Here is a 22,903-nt window from a genome sequence, read left to right as displayed (position 1 = left end):
GTGCACCTCTGAAGTTTCCTTTGATCTAATTCAAAGAGAGGAAACAACCTGCCCTCCGGGGGCCTACTTCCACTTTCTTCACTAATCTTGTTTGGTTGATTACACGGAAGTCAAGCGCTTTGTGCAAAGTACTCATTAGTCCTGAAGTAAACAGCAGCCTCTGTGTCTTTCTGTTTCCCTCTAAACAAACTGAACCTCCAAATGTTTGGAGTGTTAAAAGAAGCGAGAAAATAACCATAATTCTCTCTGACAAATTCAGAGGTGTTTGCAATTTAAAACATCAGGAGTGAGTGATCCTGCAGTTTTAGCAAAAAAAGTTCAGCTTTATCACCTTTAATATGACAACATGAAAGGAAACAAACAAGCAACAATTCTGCAAAGACTTTCTATGCTTTATTTTTTAAATATCTGACTTCAGTATAAAATACAGGATATAACTTAAAAACATTAAAAAAATGTTACTAAATGTATCAAATTGAATGTGTGCTCTTGAAATATCAAACAGTCCAGCATGACTTTTATCACAACTAATATTTCAGTCATCACACACAGTGATTGTGAAAAAACACAACTGAATAAGTTAAGGTTTCAAATTAAATATCAAAAGGCACTTTTATAAGAGTTATGGAATGAACTGATGTACTCCATTTGATTGATCTGAAAATATTTTTTCTGATTAAAACACAATTAAGAAATGCTAACAGTGAATATATAACTATATCTTTTCTTTTTATATTTTTCTATTCCTACAGGCTCCTGAGCTGTAGCAGTTTTACATTCATGAATGACAGTTAATGTACAAGGACAAGAAACATAAGGATTATACAACAATTATTATAAGCAAGAGTTAAGACACTTTGAGATACACATTTTTATTCTGAAAGTAAAGTGAGAAAACTGATGTTTATACGTGGAATATGAAGCTGCAGCCAACCACTGCTCAGTGCTAAAACAGATAAGTAGAGGGGAGTGTTAGCCTGACTCTGTCCAAAGCTAACAAAATTAGCCTAGCAGCATCTCATGTGAAAATGGCATTGTATTTTTACGGGACGTGTATGGATGTACCAGCAGCAGTGATTTCCTTGTACGTCCACTAGTTATTCGGCCTAACAACAAGCCTAAAAATGACAACAAGACTCCAGGAAGTCACTGCCAAGAAATAGTCTGGCACACAAAGTCTCATATAACCTTCACATGTGTTGAGTTTTGTTACATTCGGTCCAAGCCTGCTGTTTCTCTGTTTCCAGTCTTAATGTGAAGCTGAGCTGTGAGGCTGCAGGTGGTTAGCTTCATACTTGATGATCAGAATGATCATAAAGACATGAAAATGGTATCAGTCTTCTCATTTCACTCTCTGCATGAAGGCTACTTAGCATATTTCCCAAATGTCAAATTATTCCTTTAGAGTCATTAGACCAAGGAATGTATGAAATCGATACCCCACATGAAAAAATGGCAGCAATAAAGGACGTGCAGTACACCAGTATAGTAAATAGATCTGATGTGCTGTCAGTGTTCATTACATCACATCTAAGGCAAAGCGATCTGATGCGCTATTCTAGCTGTGTAGAGTTGCTCCAGAACAGTGTATCATGAGGTCTGATGTTACTTGCGCAAAGTGGGTCACGCACAAATTATACTTACTTCACTCTGGTCAAGAGATCATCTCTGTAATGCTGTTGGATTGTGAATGACAGTCTTATTATGGAGCTACTCCCTGCCTCATCACCACAGGAGCAGCTGACTGCTGTAAGGTTGTGAACCATGATATCCATCACTCATAGACTCCAACTATTATGATGAGCAAAAGGAGGAAACCCGCAGCACCACACGTGGCAAGGCAGAGAAGTTTCTGTCAAAGAGAGAGGAGATGTCAGAGTCGGTAATGAGGAACGGCACCGCAAATCATTTTAAATCTTCAGCAGCTAAACGCATGAATTAATTGTGGGTATGTTGATGGGCAGATGGATGGAGGATGTTTGGTTCATGAAATTGGAAGTTGTAGATGTGGAAGTGTCGTTACCTCACGCGGTAATCACAGTAGGCCTCATACAGGAGGTTTGGTTAGTCCGACAGACAGGCCAACAATTAGTGCAATGACAGCAAGCAGGATCAAGAGAGCAAAGGCAAGGATAATGTATTTCTGCCAAGTGAAGAAGAGGTTGTTATTTGAACTATGACTACAACTCTCACACTCTTAAAAAGGCTATCAACAGACAGTTTGAAGTGGTCACATGTGACTGGATGTTTCCACTTGAACTTTGACAACTTGTCTTGTGTCATCGACATTTAAGGGGAGACACTACAGGTGAATAGGGGGGAAAAAATTAACCAGCAGATATCACCATGAAACATCCCAAGTTTATCACTTACATTAAGACAAATATTTTTTGTATTACAAGTTTTGTCAAATTGTATGTTTAAATATGTAAATGAGGCAATATCTAATGAAATATGCGCTATTTTGCATACATTTCCAGAACCGAAATCTGAACAATAGATAAAGCCACTTTCAAAATTCTTGTTTTATTTTGTTGACATACTAGAGTCAGAAGTTTTTGCAGAGGGGATTTTGGATATCTCTTTTTATCACTTTGTAAATTAGAAAATACTGTCACCAGCCTTAAAAAATCTAATTTTGCCATGTTTTTAGGAATAAAATGTTATATAAATCAGGCTTTGAATGATATATCAACAATCCCCTCTGTAAGAACCTTCAGAATATACACAGGAATAAAACTGGAAGGTTTGGTGTCTGTAAGTGCTGCTGAAGTGGAGATTTCGGGTTCAGAGTCTGAGGAAAAACTCATTTTGAGAAAACGGCCTTTAAAGACTTGTACTGTAAAATTCCATAGATTGTTAATGTAAATCATACTTTTACGATTGGTTGCTGGTACAGAGGAAACAACAATTTTCTGAGCCTACATCACTGTCCAGGAGAGAGAGAGCTTTACAATGACACCTGACATGACATGGGTCAGATAACAGGCACCGCACAGTATGTCACAGTAGCTGTTAACTTTTGGTGAATTTAGGAGAAATGTACTGATGAAAGAGACAAAATGAAGTAAAATAACCACCTTAAAATCTCAATATTGATCAGTGCATGAAGAAACTGTGTTTTTGCCTGTAGTGTCTCGCCCAAATGTTTTGACTTGTGATACTTTAGCAACACATAACTAGAAAGGAACACATACCCTCCGGGATTTCTTCTGGTATCTCACTGCTTTCTTGGTCTCCTCCTTTGCGCGAAAAATGTACTCGACTGCGTTGGAGACATTCTTCTCGATGTTGTTGACCATTTCCCCCTGTAAATAACAGAGTCAGAAGGCTTCCATTGCATCTGACAATTGTTTTGGATGTGCGTAGCTTTTTAAAAAAAGATATCTGTTACCTGAGTCTCCACTAGCATTGCCATGTCCATGAACATGGCATGTAGCTCTCTGATGCTCGTCTCCAGACGCATGATGTCCTGGTGTCTTGACTCAATCTCATTTACAGCCTGACGTGTGATCTGGGAATCTGAGATGATCTAAGAAGGAAATAAAGACAGATATGGTAAAATAATTAATCCAGAACCAGAACACAAGCAGCCTGACAGCACACTACCTCGCCCCAGATGATTTACTCATCCACCACTAGATGGCAGTACTAGCTTTTAACCCTGCCAAATCAACACACTGCACAGTAAATGACTTACATCAGATGTGAAGATTGATGGATTTCCACTTTCTAACATGTCCTCCAGCTCCTCATTGGTGGTCACTCTTCCAGCTAGAAATAATTACAATAAAAAATGTGATGATTAGTTGATTCATTTCCCTGGCCTGCATGGTATATTCTCCTTGTTTCTATGTAGTTGCCCTCCAGTTTTTCCAGCTTCCTCCCACAGTCCATGTGCACATTGGGTTAATTGGCAATTCTTTAGTGACCAAAGGTGTCAATAGGAGCATGTAAGGTTGTTTGTCTCTGTATGCCGGCCCTTAGATAAACTGGCAGCCTGTCCAGGGCGTACACCGCCCTCACCTTATGTCAGCTGGGACTGACTCTAGCCTCCCATGACCTGCACCGATAAGGGTCAGATGAGTTTAGCTAATGGATGGATGGATGGATGGATGGATGGATGGATGGATGGATGGATGGATGGATGGATGGATGGCTGATTCATTCATTTTTTATTTCCCTGGCAAAGAAAACACAGCCATCTCCTGTCTAAAATATTTTGTTAATGGTGAAACTGGAAGGAAATGTAACAAAATGACCTTTTGTTTTAAATGACTAAGCTGGACAGTAGACATTTTAACTTGCCATTGTTAGTTGCTAATAACACAACCAACATTGCTAATGGCCATGCCCATTCTATCCCATCGTCCCAGAAACCCATAACAGTGTGACAGGGAGCCAGGACTGCATCAGGACCTGTAAGTGAAGCAGCTAAATGGAATTCATCCATCATTAATCTTATCACTATGTCAGAATGTATTTTGTGAAAAGCCATGGGCTGTTCTCAAAATCACTCCCTAGTCTACTTGCTGTAGTTTCCTATATTTACCCACCACCATTTTTCAAATTTACACAATGGCTTGGAAAAATTGTAGGGAACAACTAATGAGTGTTGATGACGGATACAATTGTAAAATGCAGGGTGAGAGACACACACGTACAATCACATCTATATGTCTCTACATAGTATTGTTTCATGTCATACAACTGAATTACAACTGTTAAATGTATTATAGTCTGAGAAGAAAATGACAGAGGATATTAAAACCCTTAATCACAGGGGTGTCTTAGTAATCATGTTCATAATGACCTTAAGAGTCAGGCCATAATTAGGCTGTTGTCCCCTAATACTAAGCAACTGGCTCAGAGACATTGTGCTGTGCTACAGACCATCATTTACAGGGCTGAAGTAAAGAGATTATACAGAAAAGGCTTCAGCCATTGATAGTTCCTTTGGAGAGAATAGAGTGCAGACATTTTTTAATATGACACCACTCATACTTGTGCCCTTTTATTATTCCCTCTGGACCTTTTGATTCAGCATCTGGCATTAAATATGAAGGACCAGTGGACTGAGCTCTGTGACTAAAAGATGACTAACCTGATGTGCCCTGTTCTAATTAGTGTTTATCGTTCATTTAGCATGCTTTAAAATCAATAAAAACATGACATTTAATTTTAATGTTGCAGTAATGTCTTGAATGTCTGTGCTTATCCCCGGTACAAAATATAATGATGTGTGTTTAATCGCAGGATAACACATTTGTCTGGTGCTGTTGTTGTGTGTAAAGCCCACTGTGTGAGGAGGGGAGGCCTCATCGGAGCTCTGCTGATTGAGCTGACAGAAAAATAATGTCTCTGTTATCCACCCAGGGGACACTGCTACAAACACACTGCTGACTTACCCTCAAGTAGTGAGACATGGATTGTATTGTTTAATGGAGTGACAAATTGAGATTCGATTCTAAATGTAAAAAAAAAAAAGACTAATCGTGTGTTCAGCAGTGTTTTGGTATAAGGCACACTGACTATAGGAGTCACTGCAACACGTGATTTCTTAAAGGTACATTGTGTAGGAATTCCTCCCATCTAACATTGCGGTTGTATATCACAAGCAACTCAATCGTATTTTTCATGCTGCATTCACGTGAAATTGGGCAGACGGCAGACGGACGACAGCCGCTGCACGTAACGGCATAAACAAGCGTCTATGTAAACAAGTGGTCGGCACGAGGCAAAACAATACACGTGACAGTATGTTGTCGTGGCGATGTGGTATTGTTTACCTGACCCACATTTTACCCATAGACTGTATAAAGAATGGACGTAGCACCCGTGACGTCACCCATTGGTTTGGGGGAGTCTGTTTTGTGCCGCTACTACGGGGGTTTGAACTGCACCATGTTGGATTTGACTTGCCATATTTGGAGAGGTGCGGCCGTTAGCCGGACGAGAACCCGCCCACTGGCCTCGAAGCAGCGGTCTCCGGACCTGTCACTCAACGTTTCCGCGCCCTAATTGGCCAGAATTTGAAACCTAATAACAGTAAAACGGAGTTAAAAAAAAATCACCCCCCTCAGAGTGTGTGCGGGGTATCGGTTGAAACCAAAAAACGTAATGGTACCAGGCTTTAATCATGTTTATTGAGGACGTAAAGTCGGCTATTTTAACATGGGGGTCTATGCTCCCTTCTGGTACCAGCCCCCAGAGGAAGCCGGGGGGATTGCAGTTTTTTTAACGCGGAAGTGAGCTTCACTTCTCAGACCGACAACTGCCCCCTTGGTTTTACCGTCTTTCTCTGACTTCTGTGACTAAAATGACATCTGGTTTGTTACCGACGGCCGTCTGCCCGACTGCAGGTGAATGCAGCATCAGTGTAACGCTCCATTCCTCCTCACTGCGTTACCGCGGTGACTTTTCACAGACGCCACCTCCACCTGAGCCGACAGCTCCGGTGTCTCCGCTGAGTTTCCGTGGTTTCCTACCGTCACGCTGCCACTGAACGTAAAAACATGGCGACACCACATGGCAGCCAGCACCGAGCTTACCCGCTCCATGTAGATATGAATGATATGGGTTAGGGTTAGGGTTAGGCAGGGCTGAAAGGAACACTTCGATTTTTGTGAATAGACAACAGGAGAAGTTACACAATGTCCCTTTAAAAACAGGATTTTGAAGAGGAGAAACTTTACATTACACAGCAACAGCTGCTAAAATGAATCAATCTAAGGGCTGTAATGTAGATAGTTTGATGTTTCACAGCGAGCTCCTGCTGTGGTGTTCATCCAGTTGATTCATGGATAAGGGTTAGCTACTTGTGACTAAGATTAGAAGCCCAGTGCCCCTCACAGAGAAACAGCTGCTGAAACTTGAAAGCTTTCTTTTACTGAAACCATGCCTCCTGTTGTACAACACCCTCCCTGGGGAGACCGGCAGCTCTGTGCAGGTGCTCGTTGTATGTCGCACACCTTTTCGCAATGGTTATTCCTCAGGGAGACGGAGCCAAACACAGTAAGAAAAAGGCAGCACCGTTGCAGCTCATCAATAGACATCGAGCGCGACGCTATCCCCTCTGAAAGACGTGAATGAACGGTGTGAGCCTGTGACAGCACAGACCAATGTTCATGTGGCCATGTCAAAGACAGGTGAACTACTGTTACACAGGCGGCTGAGCCCTCTGCCCGTTTCCCCGGCAACGCAAACACAGCAAGGTGTCTCCAGTATCAGGCTCTTCCGCCTGCAGTGAGGAGAACTGGAGCCGCTCATTAATGCTGGCCGCAGGGATTGTGGGAGACGGTCCTATTTTTTGCCTTTCACTATTGTCTCATGTTACCCATACATGCATAATACAATACACCTGATGCACACTGTAGTGGCATTTGTTTTTTTTTCACAGTCATTTTACACAGAAATGACCAAACATACAGAAAAATACTGAAAATATCATGTAATCCTGTTGCAATGACAAGTAATACACAAACACAATATACACACAAGTTAAAACTAATAACTGAATGTTAATACAGATATATACTAGTCTGTTGTGTAAATTATAGGCTTATGCTGCCTTGTCAGTACCAACATGTATCTTTATTTGCCTGGTTGCTGTTCTCTAGCATATTATTTTGTCCAACCAGTCCTACTAGCTAGACCTCATTAAACTTCCATCAAATCTTTAAAACCACATGTCCGGCTGTGATGACTTCTAAAATAGAAAATCCCTGACATCTTGAAGAAATCTGAAAAAAAAAAAAAAATCCCATCCTGCTGCTGGAGTCTGTTTATCAGCAGTTAGGTTGGAGTTGAGAGAAGCAGAGAGGAAACTGGTGTGGTCTGTTTCCTGGATCCTGTCCTAACAGCTCCTCTGGGTTGTATTTGTCACCCTTTTATCTCTAGATTTACACATCTGGTACGTGAAACCAAATTCAATGTGCGTAAGGAGTACTTCATGTCAGCATTAACAATAGACATCAATAGGATTTCTTTAAAAGCTTCAAAGATTACTGCCTGTACGTATATATCTCATAATATCTGACTGCATGAATGGGCAGGAGGTTGCATTATTTGTCACTCACTTATCTCCAGCTGTCTCTGGATCCTTCCTTTGCTTCTTTCCCGAAACGACACTTGTGTCTCGTTGTACTGGGTCATGACCTCCACAAACTTCCTGGACAGCACTGTGTGCTGAGGACAAATGAAAACACAGGGACAAAGGGTGAGAACATGGACTCTTCAGACTCCAAATCTGTGATACTTGATAGGCCTACCCCACAACCTAAATTTGAACCATTGTTAACACTTTTAGACTTAAAAGTGATTCGTACACATAATACACATTTCCCTCTAAACATGTACTGATGAATGGTGACATCATCTCATGTTAAAATGCTCACATGTGAGGGGTTTGTTTCCTGACCTGTGTTTTCTGGATCCTGAAGTCAACAGAGGATCTGTTCACCGCATCGTCTTTAGGTAGACTCAGCTCCATGGCTTCAGACGGAGAGAATTACAGTCCAACATTACACAACAGCAGACCACATCAGCCTTTGTTTGGTGGAGTTGATAAATATTTAAGTGTCAATCATGTCGTGATTCGACTCACATTTTAGTTTTGTTCGTACGACATTGGCATTCCCTTTGATGTCGCTGGTCAGCGCATCCAGTTGATCCTTTGTTCCTTCACACAGGAGACAGTGGGGAAAGACGTCAGACTGGCTTTGTTAATGAGAAAAAATAATGTCATCCAGCTAATCTCTCCGCCTCTCCATCCTGTAAATATTGGATTTACTGTGATTTCATCTTGTAACTTGGCAACAACCCCATGGTAACACTGCAGAGGTCACACAGCATAGAGCGCGGGCCTTTTGTTTGTTTCCCTAGTGACCATCTCCACTCCACGTCATGGATCTTAAAACACTGGAATAAGTTACATTAAACTCCATTACTGAGTATACCACTGTGCTGTAAACTGCAGAGCCTTTGTCCTGCTGGATCCTGAGGCTTCAGTTCACACACTGAGCAAGGCCCAGGGCTTATACTCAGGACTGTTGCTCTGTCATGTACTGTAGCTTTAAATACTGTTAAATAACAAAGTATAAGCACTTTCTGTTTAGTGAGAGAAAATATATTATAATTCACTTAGGTCCACAAACATCTGTAAATGACAGCACGTCCAAACCCCTGCTGCGAAAACTCAAAATCTTTCCAAGAATATTTGTCTTATTTCTTGTCAAAATGTCTCATTTCTAGTCAAAACTAATCTATTTCCACTTAAAATAAGACTAGTTTTTAGATCATTTTCACTTGTTTCTAACAAATTTTCACTTGAAATAAGTAGAAAATCTGCCAGTGAAAGCAGGTTCTTTGTGCTTGTAATAAGAAAGAAAAACTTGCTCCACTATCAGATTTGAAGTGAAGTGAAAATGGGCTTGAAAGAAGTAAAAAGTGTCTAAAAACAAGCTACTATTTTATGTGATGAGTCTTATCTTAGGTATAATGAGATTTGTTTTGACTAGAAATAAGACAAATATTCTTGGTGAGATTTTGAGTTTTTACAGTGAAGGTTCTTAACAGAGCAAGCCAAAGCCCAAACTACGAGGGTTTGTGAGTTTCTGGACCGAATGCTTATGTTTCCTTCACAGGTTTCCGGCCAGTCAGTCATTCATTTACAATGAGAGGGGGAAATGCAACAAAGGAAGTGAGACATTTGTTACAATGCTCTCTCTGCACCTCTACAGTCAAACACAGGGCGGGCACTCCTGAAACAACTGAATGCACTGAACTAACCCTTGAAAGCTGCTCTTTTGTTAAATAAAGACACACTTACTGTCATCAGGGTTGGGAGCAGACAGGATCATGCTGTGCATTTTCCTCACCTCCTCCACCTGGTAGGATATCTTATCGAGGAGGCCTCTGACTTCTTCCACCTAGCAATCCACCAATGAATAAATCAACCAACAGTATCATTACCTTGGATTATTCTGGACCAGTGCACACACCCTGGAAGTCCCACTGATGATACCCACCCTCCTGAAAAAGCTCTCCATGAAGCCATCTCTGTCCACTGTGACTGCAACATCCTCCTCTGCTTGTGTGCTACTCTGAATGGATGGAAAAATGTCTTTAGAGAGATATTCTAGGACCATGATCCTGTCGAGGTTTGTGCAGTTTAACGCAAGAAAAGACACTTACAACGGTCAGCTCTGCCAGTCGATCCTTCATCACACCGATCAGCTCGGAGAGAGATCAGCTCCAGAGAAGTCTAGTAAAACAGTCGCTGGGTCATCCTGGAAGTGTCCATGTGTAGACTATAACGCTGAGCCGAGGTCCACATCAGTGAACTGCGCTGACAAACACAGTGGGCCTACATTTACTACAGCGTTACTGAGCCGATACAAATAGCTCAAAGTTGAAGTTCTCTCAAAACCAATAAGAAAGAAACAATAAGAGCTCTAGCCTACCAAAATAAAAGCCCAAAGTCTCTGTTCCTGGTTCCATTCAATGTCTGCGGCGATAATTGCCACAACACAAGCGCAGTAGAGGATCCGTAACTGATCCACAATATCTCTCACCCTGGGTCACGCCTTTTTCCCAACTCTCTCTCTCTCTCTCTCTCTCTCTCTCCCTCTCTCTCTGCCTCGGGGGAGAGAGACTACTCCGCTCTCAATTAAATTTGATCGGCCATTATGATAAACCAACTAAATGAATATAATCCCATTATATTTGTAAGGGGTATAGTCAATAAGAAGGTTACATAACATAAAACAAGGTTTCCTCTATAAGTATCAAAGTGCAGTGCAGTCTGTTGTGGTTAATTTCATGAAGACCATATGGTGATTTAGCCTGTTTGTTCATCAGCTGATGGGTTTTAGTTGGACAGCAGCAGATACACCACGCAGCAGTCAGACACATGAGACAGAACTCAGAGTGAATAATAGATTAGCAGGGTTGACTGACCACCTGGCCACACGATGGCGCTGTCCACCATCACTTGTGCGCGAGGTTGACCTTGGGAACTGGAGGAGCTGATGACCTGTGGGAATTGTGCCAATTATCACAGTCCTATTTCACAAACAGGGACGAACTCAAGAAAAAGTCTAACTCAGATCCTCTTATTATTATTTGACAGACTGTTCCTCCTACTTGGTATTTCTGCAGTGGCCTGTGTGGTGAGTTGTCCTGAGTGAAAGTTTTTATGTGTTTTAGTGGGAATGGTTGAAAAATACAACCCATCGGGAAACCCATGAAAAAAATTGTAATTAGTGTTTCAGATGTTGTATGTGAGCGATTCCAGTGATTTCTGGATCTGCCTGACTTTTGAGCAGACTGTTACAAAAAAAGAAAAGAAAAAAAAATACAACAAAAAAAACACCCATCATCCTCAGCAGCATCCCAGTTGTTCCCAGAGAGTCCGGGGTGTTGCCCTGTAATTTAACCCACTGTGCAAATCTGCCCGCGTAAATACGTGTCTTCTATCTAAATAATATTTGGATTGCTCAGCTCTGATCTTGATCTCATTCATTCCCGGTACAATCTCCAGTTACACAGAAATAATACCATTTACGCACAGCTCTAACGCCCCACCTCAGAAGATCCAAAAATGACATCACGTTTTGCATTTCCCACGTTCAGTCCAGCAACCTCAGTACGCCTCCACGGAGCTCCACTAGCTGCTCTTTGCAGTTTCCAGATTCAGGCACAGAAACTCCAAGAAACAACTACTGGGTCAAAGTGAGAACTGAGATCACGGATTACAGTTTTCTGCGTGGAACTGCAACTTTGGCTTCACATTTTTTTTTATCATGAAAGAGCAACTTCTGAAGTTTTTCTGCCTCATGCTTGAAGACTAAATTGATTTCCATTTTTGTATCATTATTCAACTATTCCCAACTTTTGACCCATGGACTGATCAGAAGTTTAACATATTGGAATAATGAGCGGCTCCTTCTGGATTCATTTTTATATGGGGATTTAACATTTATTTTTAGAAAAGACTGTGTATGGTACATTTCCTCAGAGCTATGGAATTTTCTTTGCGAATTAACTTTTTTGCAGCTTTTGTCTCATGCATAAAGGTAGGGTCACTTTACTTTTGTCCTCTAATGCTGTAGTATTATTGTCTGTTGTTAAGCAGCCTTCCTAAAGCCATTTGATTTTTTTTTTTCAGGTTTATGCTCAAGTGGTACAACCTGTGAAGCATCCAGGTAGTAATGACTTTCTGTAAAGGGTGATGTGATTGCCATAGACTCGGTTGGAAATTTACAGTGTACTGCCAGAGCAAAGTGTTTCTCCATCTGCTAACTTCCAAAATAGAGAATGTTGTTGATTTGTTTATTGCTCATCTCATTAATCAGAATAGTCTGTTGAATAAGCAACTTTTAAAGCTGTTGGGCTCATCAATCTTTTAACCCCCCCCCCCCCCCCCCCCCTGCCCGCCCCCCCTAAAAAAAAAAATCCAAATTGGAGTGCCAGGAAAAATAAATTTTGAGTAATGAGACAGAGCTTGATTAGGGGAAAAGCCCTTCTCTGGATCCTTGTTTATTCGTGAACTCTCCGTCCAGGCCTGCAGGTGTTGGCCACGGCCTCACATTATTGGCCCCTCGATGAAGTGGACGGAATCCATGAGCTGTGGGACCAGATTGGAAACAGACCAGGTTATGTTAACGGAAGCAACATAAGTATGTGCATACATAAACAGGTTTGGTATACTCATGGGAATGCATCCAACCATCTAAATGTCTTTCTGGGATTGCTCTCTGCATGGTCTCAATCTGTTTTTCACCATCCACCGTCCAGCCACAGCCATCATGCTTTTTAAATGTGTTGAAAGCTTTTATTTTGTATCTCAGCTTTATTAGTCACATTATAGGATAATTTAAGGGATGTGCTGTAGAATTTATGTCAATTTTGTCAATTTTATGAATTGCTGCACTATTACATAGTATCCCATAATCTAGGGGTGGTAAAAGTCTGAAAAAAAATTTGTAAGGAATAAATATTTACTCTACATCTAAAAGCTCTTTCAAATGGTGAAGGACTGAAAGTCAGTTATTTTTTTCACATGCTTTTAGTTTGCAGCCATGTTGTAAATGAACTGGTCAGAGCAAGTATAAAAAATGATAAAGTTGTAGAGGGATCAGGTATAGACTTGAGCATGATGTGTGGAGTCAGTGTGAGTCCTCTTTGAGCACCGCCACTGTGCACTCAGCTCAGCATCACTCTGTCTCATACCTGCGCACCACGTCCCTCCCGTTGTCTTCCTTTCACTGTCTTCTGTTGTGTGTCTATATAGGTGTGAATCACTGTTTCTCTCCGTTGTCTCTGTCCAGCTCTCAGAATCCACAACCACACTGTGCTCCCCTCCTCCCATAACTCTTCCTATGTGTATACCAATGACTCTGCCTACACTAACATTTCTGCAACAGTAGGTGAGGATCAATCACTGAAAATCATCCCTGCGTCACCCACCGCTCCGTGTTGTCATTTCTGTGTTCACACACTTCATACTTTGTTCAGTCTTTTGTTTGTTGACCACTATTTTTTTTTATTTATCCATTTCTCATTGTTTGTTAGCTTTTAGTCAAACCAGAATTGGAGCACATTAGTATATTTAATTGAGTCTGTTAATGCTCTTATTGTTTGTTGAGATACCAATGAAGCATATTTAACAGCTAAAAAACAATTCATGATTAGTTAAGGTATTATTATAGAGATTTGGAATAATTTCACTCGCTGAATGAACAGATAATTAAACTTTATAAATATTTGGCACAAATCAATGATGTCCTTGATTTGTGTTTTGCCATAGACATTGTTGAAGGAATGGTTAACAAGGGCATCTTTCTAAATGGGGATAATGGTGGTACCTTTCTCCACTTTGGAAACTACCAGAACTCCTGCATTAGTGACCCGTCATTGTGTGGTCCAGAGGGTGAGTGTAGTTTATGCGTACAATACATTTCATACTATTTTAGCATCTTGTATTGATAGTAACTGATATTCCATCATTCTGTAGGGATCACCTTTTCCTTTTTTTGGAAAAACCACGAGCCAGAGTCCCGCTTTGCTGTAGCCTCTGGAGGAAAAGTTGTCTCCAATGGGTTCTCTGTCTTCACCAACCCCTTTGTTGGATATGTGGAGTTTTACACAAGAGGCAACAGCCACAGATGGAGGGCCAACATCGCAGTTCCAGGTACTGTGAATAAATCTGCCCTTGTACTTACTTCAGTTAAATTTCCATAGGCACTGCTGTGTTATGAATTTTCTTCTATATATATATTTGTCTACTTTTTGTTTTCAGCCGTAAATGATCAGTTATGCAAGTGCATTCATGGTTTGGTTAACTCAAACCAGATGTAGCTGCAGGCAGTTGATTCAGTTTGTCAAGGATACCTTTGATACATTTTTTTGCTGTATCACAAAACATAAAAATATCATGGATGTTTAATGAGCTACAGCCATTTCCCTCCTAAATACAATAATGTTTGGTGAGTGAAGGTCTAAATGGATGAAATGTGAAACACAATAAAGCTCAGTGTGATCAATACTTTGCATTTTATCCTGAAAATAAAATTTGTATTATAATGAGACGAAATGATTTGGAAAACTGTTTTGACAAACTTGAATAAACCATATGAGGCTGAACGTTTTACAGGTCAGTACTTTGTACTCAAATGACTTATGTCATCTTTGTTTTTGCTGCAGTCAGTCGAGTTGTATTCACGGGGCGTCATAACTCAATTTTGACTTCAGTATTCAGTTACAGAGGATCAAACATCATCTGGTTCTCATACGGTGTGACATGTCCAACTTTCAGGACATACTGTAAAAATCTGTCCGTTTTCTCCCTTGTGTGTCACAATTGTGAGGAAAGGCTTTGAGGGGGGCTGATTAAACCTGGCGGTGGCGTCTTACCAACGTGTGTGTGCGTAAAGGCAAAGAATGTTAAACTACAGATAAAACTTTCTGCATAAAAAGAGGTGAAAGAGAGAGTTGAAGTGTTTAAACTGCAGGGGGGTCTTTGGCACACATGGTTTATATTCTAACCACAAATGAGATGTGTTCTTGGTTGTTGTGCTCTTCTGGCACAAGTGTTTTCAGACAGTGAATGTATTGTCTTTTGGGACTCGCTTTATTGTCAAATTACCTCGAGAAACTAGAGAGAGAAGAGAGTTTTGGGACCAGAACAGACTTTAGCCTGGAGTTCTACAAGGACTTATGTAGCCTTATATTGTGAATTATAAAAATGTTTAGAGCTGAAACAATTAAGCAGTTAAATATGATAAGAAATGATTAAAAGAATCAATCAATCAATCAATCATAACAATTAATCATCGTAAGACATTTTAACTGATCTTAATTCTTAATTAAGTTTAAATAAATTATAATCAATGAAATTATAACTTAATTTCTTATTAAACTATTATCAGTTCAAAATAGCCTATTTTGTCCAATACTTGGTTTTTGAAGTTTTTGAAGAGTTAGCTACCTGCCAAACCAGTGAATTATATATTGTGTATATATTGTTTGTGAAATATATTTTCCCATTAGCTTCAACTGGAGCTAATTTGTGCTCTCTGCAAACTATTTTGCAAACGTTAGCGTGCTAACAAACTGAAGTAAGATGGTAACTTGCAAAAGTCAAAGTCAGTGTCTAAATGTTGTCACCGTAACATGTTACCATGCTTTGTTAGCATTTAGCTCAGTTCAAAGCTCACTATGACAGAGCTGCGAGCATAGTTGTAGACTATTGCGGTTGACCGTAACCTAAATATTTAGCCTACTGGTTCAAGCCTTTTTAAATTTAAGGACTTGTTAAAACTTGGCATTGCTCTTGAATTTGTTGGACCCGATTGCGGCGGTTTGAGCTTCTTAACTGTGACTCAAGTTCACTGCGTAGTAGGCTACATTCAATGAATGAATCACTTATGCACTGTTCCCTCACAGTGACAGGACTGAGTGAGTGTATCTCTGCATTCGCTCACAGGGACTCAGTGAGTGGGTGCGAATCACGTTACTGCAAACAAATCAATGACTTGAATCACTCTCTCAGTGAGTGAGTGCATCGCTGCACATTCGCTTGCAACAGAACGAGGAGCTCATGAACTTACAGGTCATTTCAGGGAACAGACTCAGCTCCGTTTGTTTACCGAGAACATTTGTCCTTTTGAATCAAACTTTCACAGCAGACTGTGTCATATTTTTTAATTAATTGAATCATTTTAATTACCTGTATGCATTGCCCTAACCCTTGCAGTGGTTATTTTTTGAATATGCTACTTTTATTGTTTATTCTTATTGTACAATTGCTGTTTATTTGTACATACTATTATTATTGTCTGTTTTCTTTGTCAGGGCCTTTCTGGACCCATATTCTCTTCACATGGACAAAAAAGGATGGACTAAAGGTGTACATCAACGGGACCTTTACTGCCGGTGACCCTGTTGGCAATGTCTCAGATAACTATGGAGATCCCTACCCTGACCTTGTCATTGGAACTGGCAATGACAGGACGTACGGCCACTACGTAACAGGAGCTTTTGATGAGTTTGTGATCTGGGAAAAGGCCCTTTCTGCTAATGAGATTATGCTCTACTACAGCGCAGCCATAGGTAGGACATTACGCTCTTGTGGAAACTATTTCCTGTCATTCGAGGACATAGTATATCTATTATAATGCTCCCTCCCTCCTGACTCTGCACTGAGGAAATAGAGGTTAAAAAGCAATTTCCGTCTTTTTCCTTTTCTACATTCCGTCCGCGGCATTCATGCATAACAACAAGATGTTAAACTGTACAAATATACTCCACTTTGCTGTCAAATGGTACTTGTTGCACAAAACATATTCATGACCTTCCATCATGCAAGTGCCATGGCTCACATAGTTCTGCCTTATAAGTATTTATAAGAGTGCAGAGGCAGGTTGGGTTGCAGGGGGCAGATCACTTTAATATAAAGTGACAGGTTGTAACATGCCAAAACAAAACCCCCCAGAAACAGTTTTTGTTTTGTTGCTGTTTACCTCCTATGGTTAGTGGATTGCCATAAATGGAAAAAAAAAACATGTTGACATTTATGAGAATATAAGAAAAAAAAATTGCTTTGTAATGATAAGTATTTAACAAAATCCAGGGTATTCAGAGAAAGGTTCAAAGCCTGATGGAATGAACCTTTTCAGCTCAACAAAGGCTGAATCACCTTTTGGTGTGTGAGAAGTGAGAATATTGTCTTCCATTGTGTGTATGGTGATGTATGAAAACTATGACTGTGTACTGCTGGAGGTTCAACTGGTTATAATGTGTGAAGCATAGAGTGCACTCTGCCTTGCTTTCTTCTTCAAAGTCGTTACCAAAAGCAATATATTCCACAGAACATTACCAGACGCAAAGAGCCTGACTGTTATGGTTACAGAAAAATATTTTTACTTCTCCAGAGCACTCGTATAAAATGTTGCATTGAACCAAAGAAGCGCAGGAATGGTTCACAGTGATACCTCTAAGGTACAGCCATATATGGCTATTTTTTGGTAGCTAGTTAGTGCGGCTTTTATGAAATGACAGCAAAGACATAAAATGTACAGAAGCTAGTGGCAGAGTATTATGTGGTTGATTATCCTAGTTTTGTGAAGGTTGTAATCTATCTCCTTTCATGACTGGGCATGGTCCAGCCTTGTAAACTGCAAGCTGTATGGTGATAAAGTCCAGCTACATTACAGCAGCTAGGCCTGGTCAAGTTCAACAAATGGTCTAATAACAAAATGACAAAAAAGACAGGGGCTATCTAAACTGGGAAATCTACCAGAGATAAAGAGTGAATTACAACCATCTATGCAGGTCACTAGTGTGCCTCCCATCCTATTTTAAAAGATGCCTGGTTATTGTCTCTTCTAGGTGAAGCAGTTGCCTCTGCCACGACACCGAGAGTCTCCAAAGAGGTCACTTCAACAGCGCCAACAGTCGTAAGTGTGTCACTTGTGTCTTAGCAAGGCTTAGATACAATTGTTGTACCACGTGCGCGACCTATTGAGGTTTTCCTCACAAATATAGCGTCCAAATTGTATGACAACTTTGCAGAAAGGTTAAGAGCCAAAATAAGCACAGGAGGCAGATGGCAGCCGTAGCTTGACTCAACAGTGACACAAACTTCTTATTGAGCTGTTATTTCCTTTTGAAGATAGAGGAGTTGGGAGAAAGGATATTGAGAGCACATGTGAATAGACTCCTGTTTATTAAAAGGCTTTGGAGGTAGAAAACGGATAAAGAACTAGAATAAAGTGGAGACAGCTGCTCAGCACTACACACAAAATGGCTCCCTTAAGGGCACTGGACTGAAAGAGAGCAACACTGAATCACTTGTCCAAAAAGTTATTCCCTGAATCAGGCTATCAGTCAGTAAACATCCTGTGTATGCTGGAACTCCATGCCTCTTTGGAAAGTTCCTCCTGATAGTGACCGTCATCTGATGCCTGATGTGTTGTGTCCCCAGAGAGCCACTGAAGTGAGTCCTCCTGTTGTCAGCAGTCAGCGAGAGGAGGTCCAAACCTCCCCGGACCCAGAGTCCATGCCAGTGTTGGGCTTCCTGAAGGCGCTGCCCAATAGGACCATTCCTCACAACAGTGCCAGCAACCTGACACAGGTCAGTCAGTCCCACACACATGGACACACACATGTTACACTTTCAGGACCGGTTCACACACAGACGCAATGCCCACCCATGTGCATTATGATGCAACAGTTCCGTGATGTCCATTTTCTTCCACCCAGGCTTTTCTCAAAAGTGTGGAAGAAGTGCTGTCCTCTCCAGCGCTGCCAGAGGTAAATGAGTTCACACTGTTGTTGTGCAATGTTCAAAGATGACATAATGAAACATATGCAATTGAGTGAATACTTTAATACAGGGCACTTAAAAGATACACGAGTTTGAAATTGTAACACCACATATTTCTGGCATAGGCTATGTGGTGCCAGCAGCTATAACAGTATTTGGCATTATACCCACACAAGATTACAGTATGGAGTCAATTACAGTGCTATGAAGTATTTGAGACAATGCTTTGAATGCAAATTCACAGTTTTTCATACTGTATACTCATCCTGGTGTCTTGTATACACACATACCTTTTCCAGAGGAAAGACATTCTGAGTGAATGTGTGGTTTCAGTACATTTAGTGCTCAGCGTTAGCACGACTGCTTGTGTGGGAGCAAGCTGAAACAGATGTCGCTGTAAATGTAAATGTGAAATTGCAGATATAGCGTTCAGTATCCCTTCAGGACCTTTCTGTGATTACCTTCTCTTTTCACATTTGAATGCATCGTGTTTAATCTAAAATTACAGTCAACAATCACCTGTTAATTTGCATTTTGCACTTTTTTACTTGATCCAACTGAATTTAATTAAATAGTTGGTTTTCTATTATTACCCCAGTATTTAAAAATGATTGATACATAGTATATTCATGCATATTTTGTCACTGTAGCACTTTAGCATGCTACATATTTGTACGTATCTGGAAAAGACTTGATGTAAATTTTGAGGGAACAAATAAAACATTCTTTCAAATAATTAAAACACACACACATACACATACACACAATCAATTAGTCGAGTACACTCAAGATTTTTTCTGGTCAAGTCTTATTTGATCTGCTATGACAAAGTGAGCTAGCTACTGTAAACAAACATTAGCTGACTTTGTCTTTATTATTAACAGTACTGACATTGACTTTATGACTTTTCTCCACTTGTGCTGCTATTAAATCACATCTACTGTAGCATTAGAGCCAATTTTAAACATGAACCCATAATTGTCATTTTTTAGCCAAAGTGGCCGTTGTCCAAAAGCAGTTAAATTAAATGGCTTTAAATGTTATTTGTTGAAATCTATATTTATTATATTACAATTTTTTCTTATTAGTACATTGTCATGAATTAAAGCTACTCCAACTTTTATTGCACACACATAAAGTTGAGTGACTCAATAGCCAGTGTGATGAGAATCAACAAAATTCAAGTAAAAGAGGCCGAGGTATTCTGACTTTTACTCCTTGTGGGTCAAGCTCTAACATCACTGTGTCCTGCATTGCCATAGTGCAATAAAATGCATAATGTTCTTATGTTTTCCATGCTGCTTTATTTTTTAAAGACCGCATTTGTAGCATGTAGTTTTCATTCTAAATGTTTAGTGTCAAAGCTTTAAATGATATCATTACAGTTATTTTATTAGACTTTGAGAAGGTTCCTCCATGATCACAGAGGGCCTTTCACAACAGGCCTCACATGCTGAGGACTAAGGGAACTGACCTAATGTATGTTTCTGTATTGTGCCTGGTAGGGTGGTCGGCATGAATCAGTGCTGGACACTGAATTGATTGTGAACTTCTTTTTTTTTTTTTCTGGATCATTTCTGAGCAGCTGTCCACCCCTGTGGTCAGCGGGCTGATCGAGACCGTGGACAGAGTGATGGAACACATGGTGACTAACCTGGAGCCCAGCCCGAACTCTCTCATCTCCCTGGGTGGAACATCTTTTGTTGCAGGTCAGGATGCTGTCATTTCTCCATAAGGTGACTCAATGTTTGTAGTTTGTGTGGACACGCTTAGGGTAGAAGTACATGGACCGTCACGCTGACATCATTAGTTTTCTCAATCGGAGGACAAATGCAGGTCAAATAAGCAGGGATCACCCCACTCCATTTTGCCTCTCATGGGTGTGGGTTTTTGCATAATATTTTGTTTGTCACTAAGCCCTCTTGTGTTTCTCTCCCGAGGGCTGACATCTTTGATCCACCCCTGAGAAAGCAGATTTGTCTTGTTTTGCTTGCTTCTCAGTTTGTTTGTTTTTTTAACCATTGCCACTTTGTCTAATATCTGACCCTTACAGATTACTCTCTGATGAAACTCCCGAAGAACTACAACCCGAAATATTATCGCTTCCCCACACAGGGCAAAAGCTACATCTCTGTGCCAGGAGAGGCTTTTACTATGCAGTGTAAGTGCAAGTATTACAATCAGTGTCCTGAGTAACGCACAAAACAGACCTTTGATATCTTGAATCCTTGTAAAGAAAATAGTTACCAGGTTGAGTGTGAATGCTACACAATATTCATGCTGATTCCACCCATGGAAAATTGTCCAGCAGGGAGATTCTCGTTATTGGCCAGTAATTTATTATGCTTAGATTTAAGACTACTAACACAACAAACAGTGTAGGACAGGAGTGCCATGAGAGCTTTTGTGTGGCTTTATGGTGTGCCGTAGAAATCCAGCCATGGCTTTAATGTTGGCAGTTACCCTTTTATTCAAAAGAGAAAGAATGAGTGAGAGAGCACTTTTCTCCACTTTCCTCTGTCATTAAAAAGAATGGACTCACATAGTGGAGTGAAGGAGAGCAGTAATTACAGTGGGCATTAAAACTCAGTTTGTTTGACTTTGTGTTCAGGTCAGATTCCCTTGGCTCCACCTGGCCGCCGTGTGCACTGTGTTGCAAACGAACACTGGAATAAACAGTTTTAATAATTCATTAAAGGACTATTATCAGAAATGGAAGATATGTTATTGCCTGACACATGAGAGCCAGGTCCAAATTAACTCATAGGTTCTAAATACCTGGCTGTATGCAATGCTCCTGAGGGAGGTTTTATACACTAATTAAATACAGAGAATGCGATAAATTGGCACGTTTGGATACGATTCGATTTTTTCTTATTCTCTCTACTCCTGGCCACCTCCAGAGCTCTTGCAGGACTTCCTGGGGGGTTTTCCTGTTGAAATTAAATATTTTTTTTTTAAATCTTAAAACCCTCTTGCAGTATACACGCCACACATTTGTTTGACATCTCGCAGCTTATGTGGTCCCAGTCAGCGGAGCCCGGGGAAGCAAGCCTTTGAAAGGAGGAACAGGACCATTAAGGACTTCCTCTAATTTTATTGTTTATCTTTGCGGTGTTGAGATGGGACCAAAGTGGAAGATAGATTAGGGGTGGGGGGGGATCAGACCCCCTGCTCTCCCAGTGAAGTCATGCAGAGGTTTCATAAGAGTTACCAACATCCACGTGCTTCGCGGCCCTCTCCCTTTCACTCTTGTGCGAGTATACAGTCCTGTTAGCCTGCCGGTGCCAGCGTGTGGCGGCAAGATGGCGTTAATTAACTTCCCTTCTTTGTGAGCATTTTAGCAGCACTGCTTTACATTCCCAGCTCTCTGTCTATGCCTTTCACATTCAACTATAATTTTTTTTTTTTCCTCAGCTCAAACCACGATTGTTGGCCTCTTCTACCACAACATGCACAACTACTATAAAGAGATCAGCCCTGTGAAGACCAGGTAAGAGGATGGGTTATAAAGCAAATTAAAGGTGTAAATATATATTTTTGTATTTGTATTTCCTGTGCTGTGAATCAGGTCCACTGGCACTAAGGCGCCCCTGCTTCCTGCGCCTCAGGACAGCTAAAGCCTGGAGCCAAGGCCTTATCTGTCCTCTGGCCTATCTCCCATCTCACCACTCAACCTCCACTGACTGATACACCCTTGCTAATAGCTCTACACATCCACCCCTTTCCCCCCAGTTATTGTCTCATCACTGGACCAGCTTGTTCCACTTGCACGGCAGTGTTTATCTTGTACTAACCCCGACACAGCAGTGACTGAACAACATGTTTTCTTGACTTTATACTTTGGAAAAGTTCAAGTGCACGAAATGTTTGTGGCTGATTATTTTTTCATAAGGCCGTCCTCCCAGTGCTGGGCTCCTCTGTCGTAGAGAGGTGCTGCTTGTATGATCCCCATGTCACATATCGGATGTTCTGGAAAACTACTGGTGCAATACTTCTGTTGTCAGCGTGACTGATTATACACAGATGATCAAAGTCCCACTTAAATGCTACTGCTCTGGGACCATGTGTAAC

General features: G+C 40.8%; 2 protein-coding genes across 2 annotated transcripts in view; one reads left to right on the top strand and one right to left on the bottom strand.

Annotated features, from left to right (window-relative positions):
• Positions 1-516: 516 nt before the first annotated feature.
• On the bottom strand, positions 517-10,528 carry stx2b (syntaxin 2b). Its single transcript, XM_083979340.1, has 10 exons — positions 10,195-10,528; positions 10,029-10,103; positions 9,830-9,929; positions 8,606-8,680; positions 8,420-8,493; positions 8,079-8,187; positions 3,701-3,774; positions 3,395-3,532; positions 3,198-3,308; positions 517-1,852 (listed from the first exon to the last, which is right to left on the bottom strand). Exons 1-10 carry the CDS (start codon positions 10,222-10,224, stop codon positions 1,775-1,777), a joined length of 864 nt encoding a protein of 287 aa, XP_083835466.1. The 5' UTR covers positions 10,225-10,528; the 3' UTR covers positions 517-1,774.
• Positions 10,529-12,023: 1,495 nt separating this feature from the next.
• adgrd1 (adhesion G protein-coupled receptor D1) overlaps positions 12,024-22,903 on the top strand; it is a gene marked incomplete at its 5' end in the record, with an annotated part of 29,281 nt that continues 18,401 nt past the window's right edge. The window contains 13 exons of the mRNA XM_083979894.1: positions 12,024-12,077; positions 12,170-12,206; positions 12,564-12,680; positions 13,332-13,430; positions 13,811-13,933; positions 14,018-14,194; positions 16,357-16,614; positions 17,893-17,960; positions 18,488-18,637; positions 18,766-18,816; positions 20,415-20,538; positions 20,883-20,990; positions 22,247-22,322. Coding sequence (XP_083836020.1) covers positions 12,024-12,077; positions 12,170-12,206; positions 12,564-12,680; positions 13,332-13,430; positions 13,811-13,933; positions 14,018-14,194; positions 16,357-16,614; positions 17,893-17,960; positions 18,488-18,637; positions 18,766-18,816; positions 20,415-20,538; positions 20,883-20,990; positions 22,247-22,322 — 1,442 coding nt within the window. The remainder of the gene's footprint in view (positions 12,078-12,169; positions 12,207-12,563; positions 12,681-13,331; positions 13,431-13,810; positions 13,934-14,017; positions 14,195-16,356; positions 16,615-17,892; positions 17,961-18,487; positions 18,638-18,765; positions 18,817-20,414; positions 20,539-20,882; positions 20,991-22,246; positions 22,323-22,903) is intronic.

This window comes from Trachurus trachurus (genome assembly GCF_905171665.1).
Source record: "Trachurus trachurus genome assembly, chromosome: 9".
Classification (NCBI taxonomy): domain Eukaryota; kingdom Metazoa; phylum Chordata; class Actinopteri; order Carangiformes; family Carangidae; genus Trachurus; species Trachurus trachurus.
This window is presented reverse-complemented; position numbering and strand designations above follow the sequence as displayed.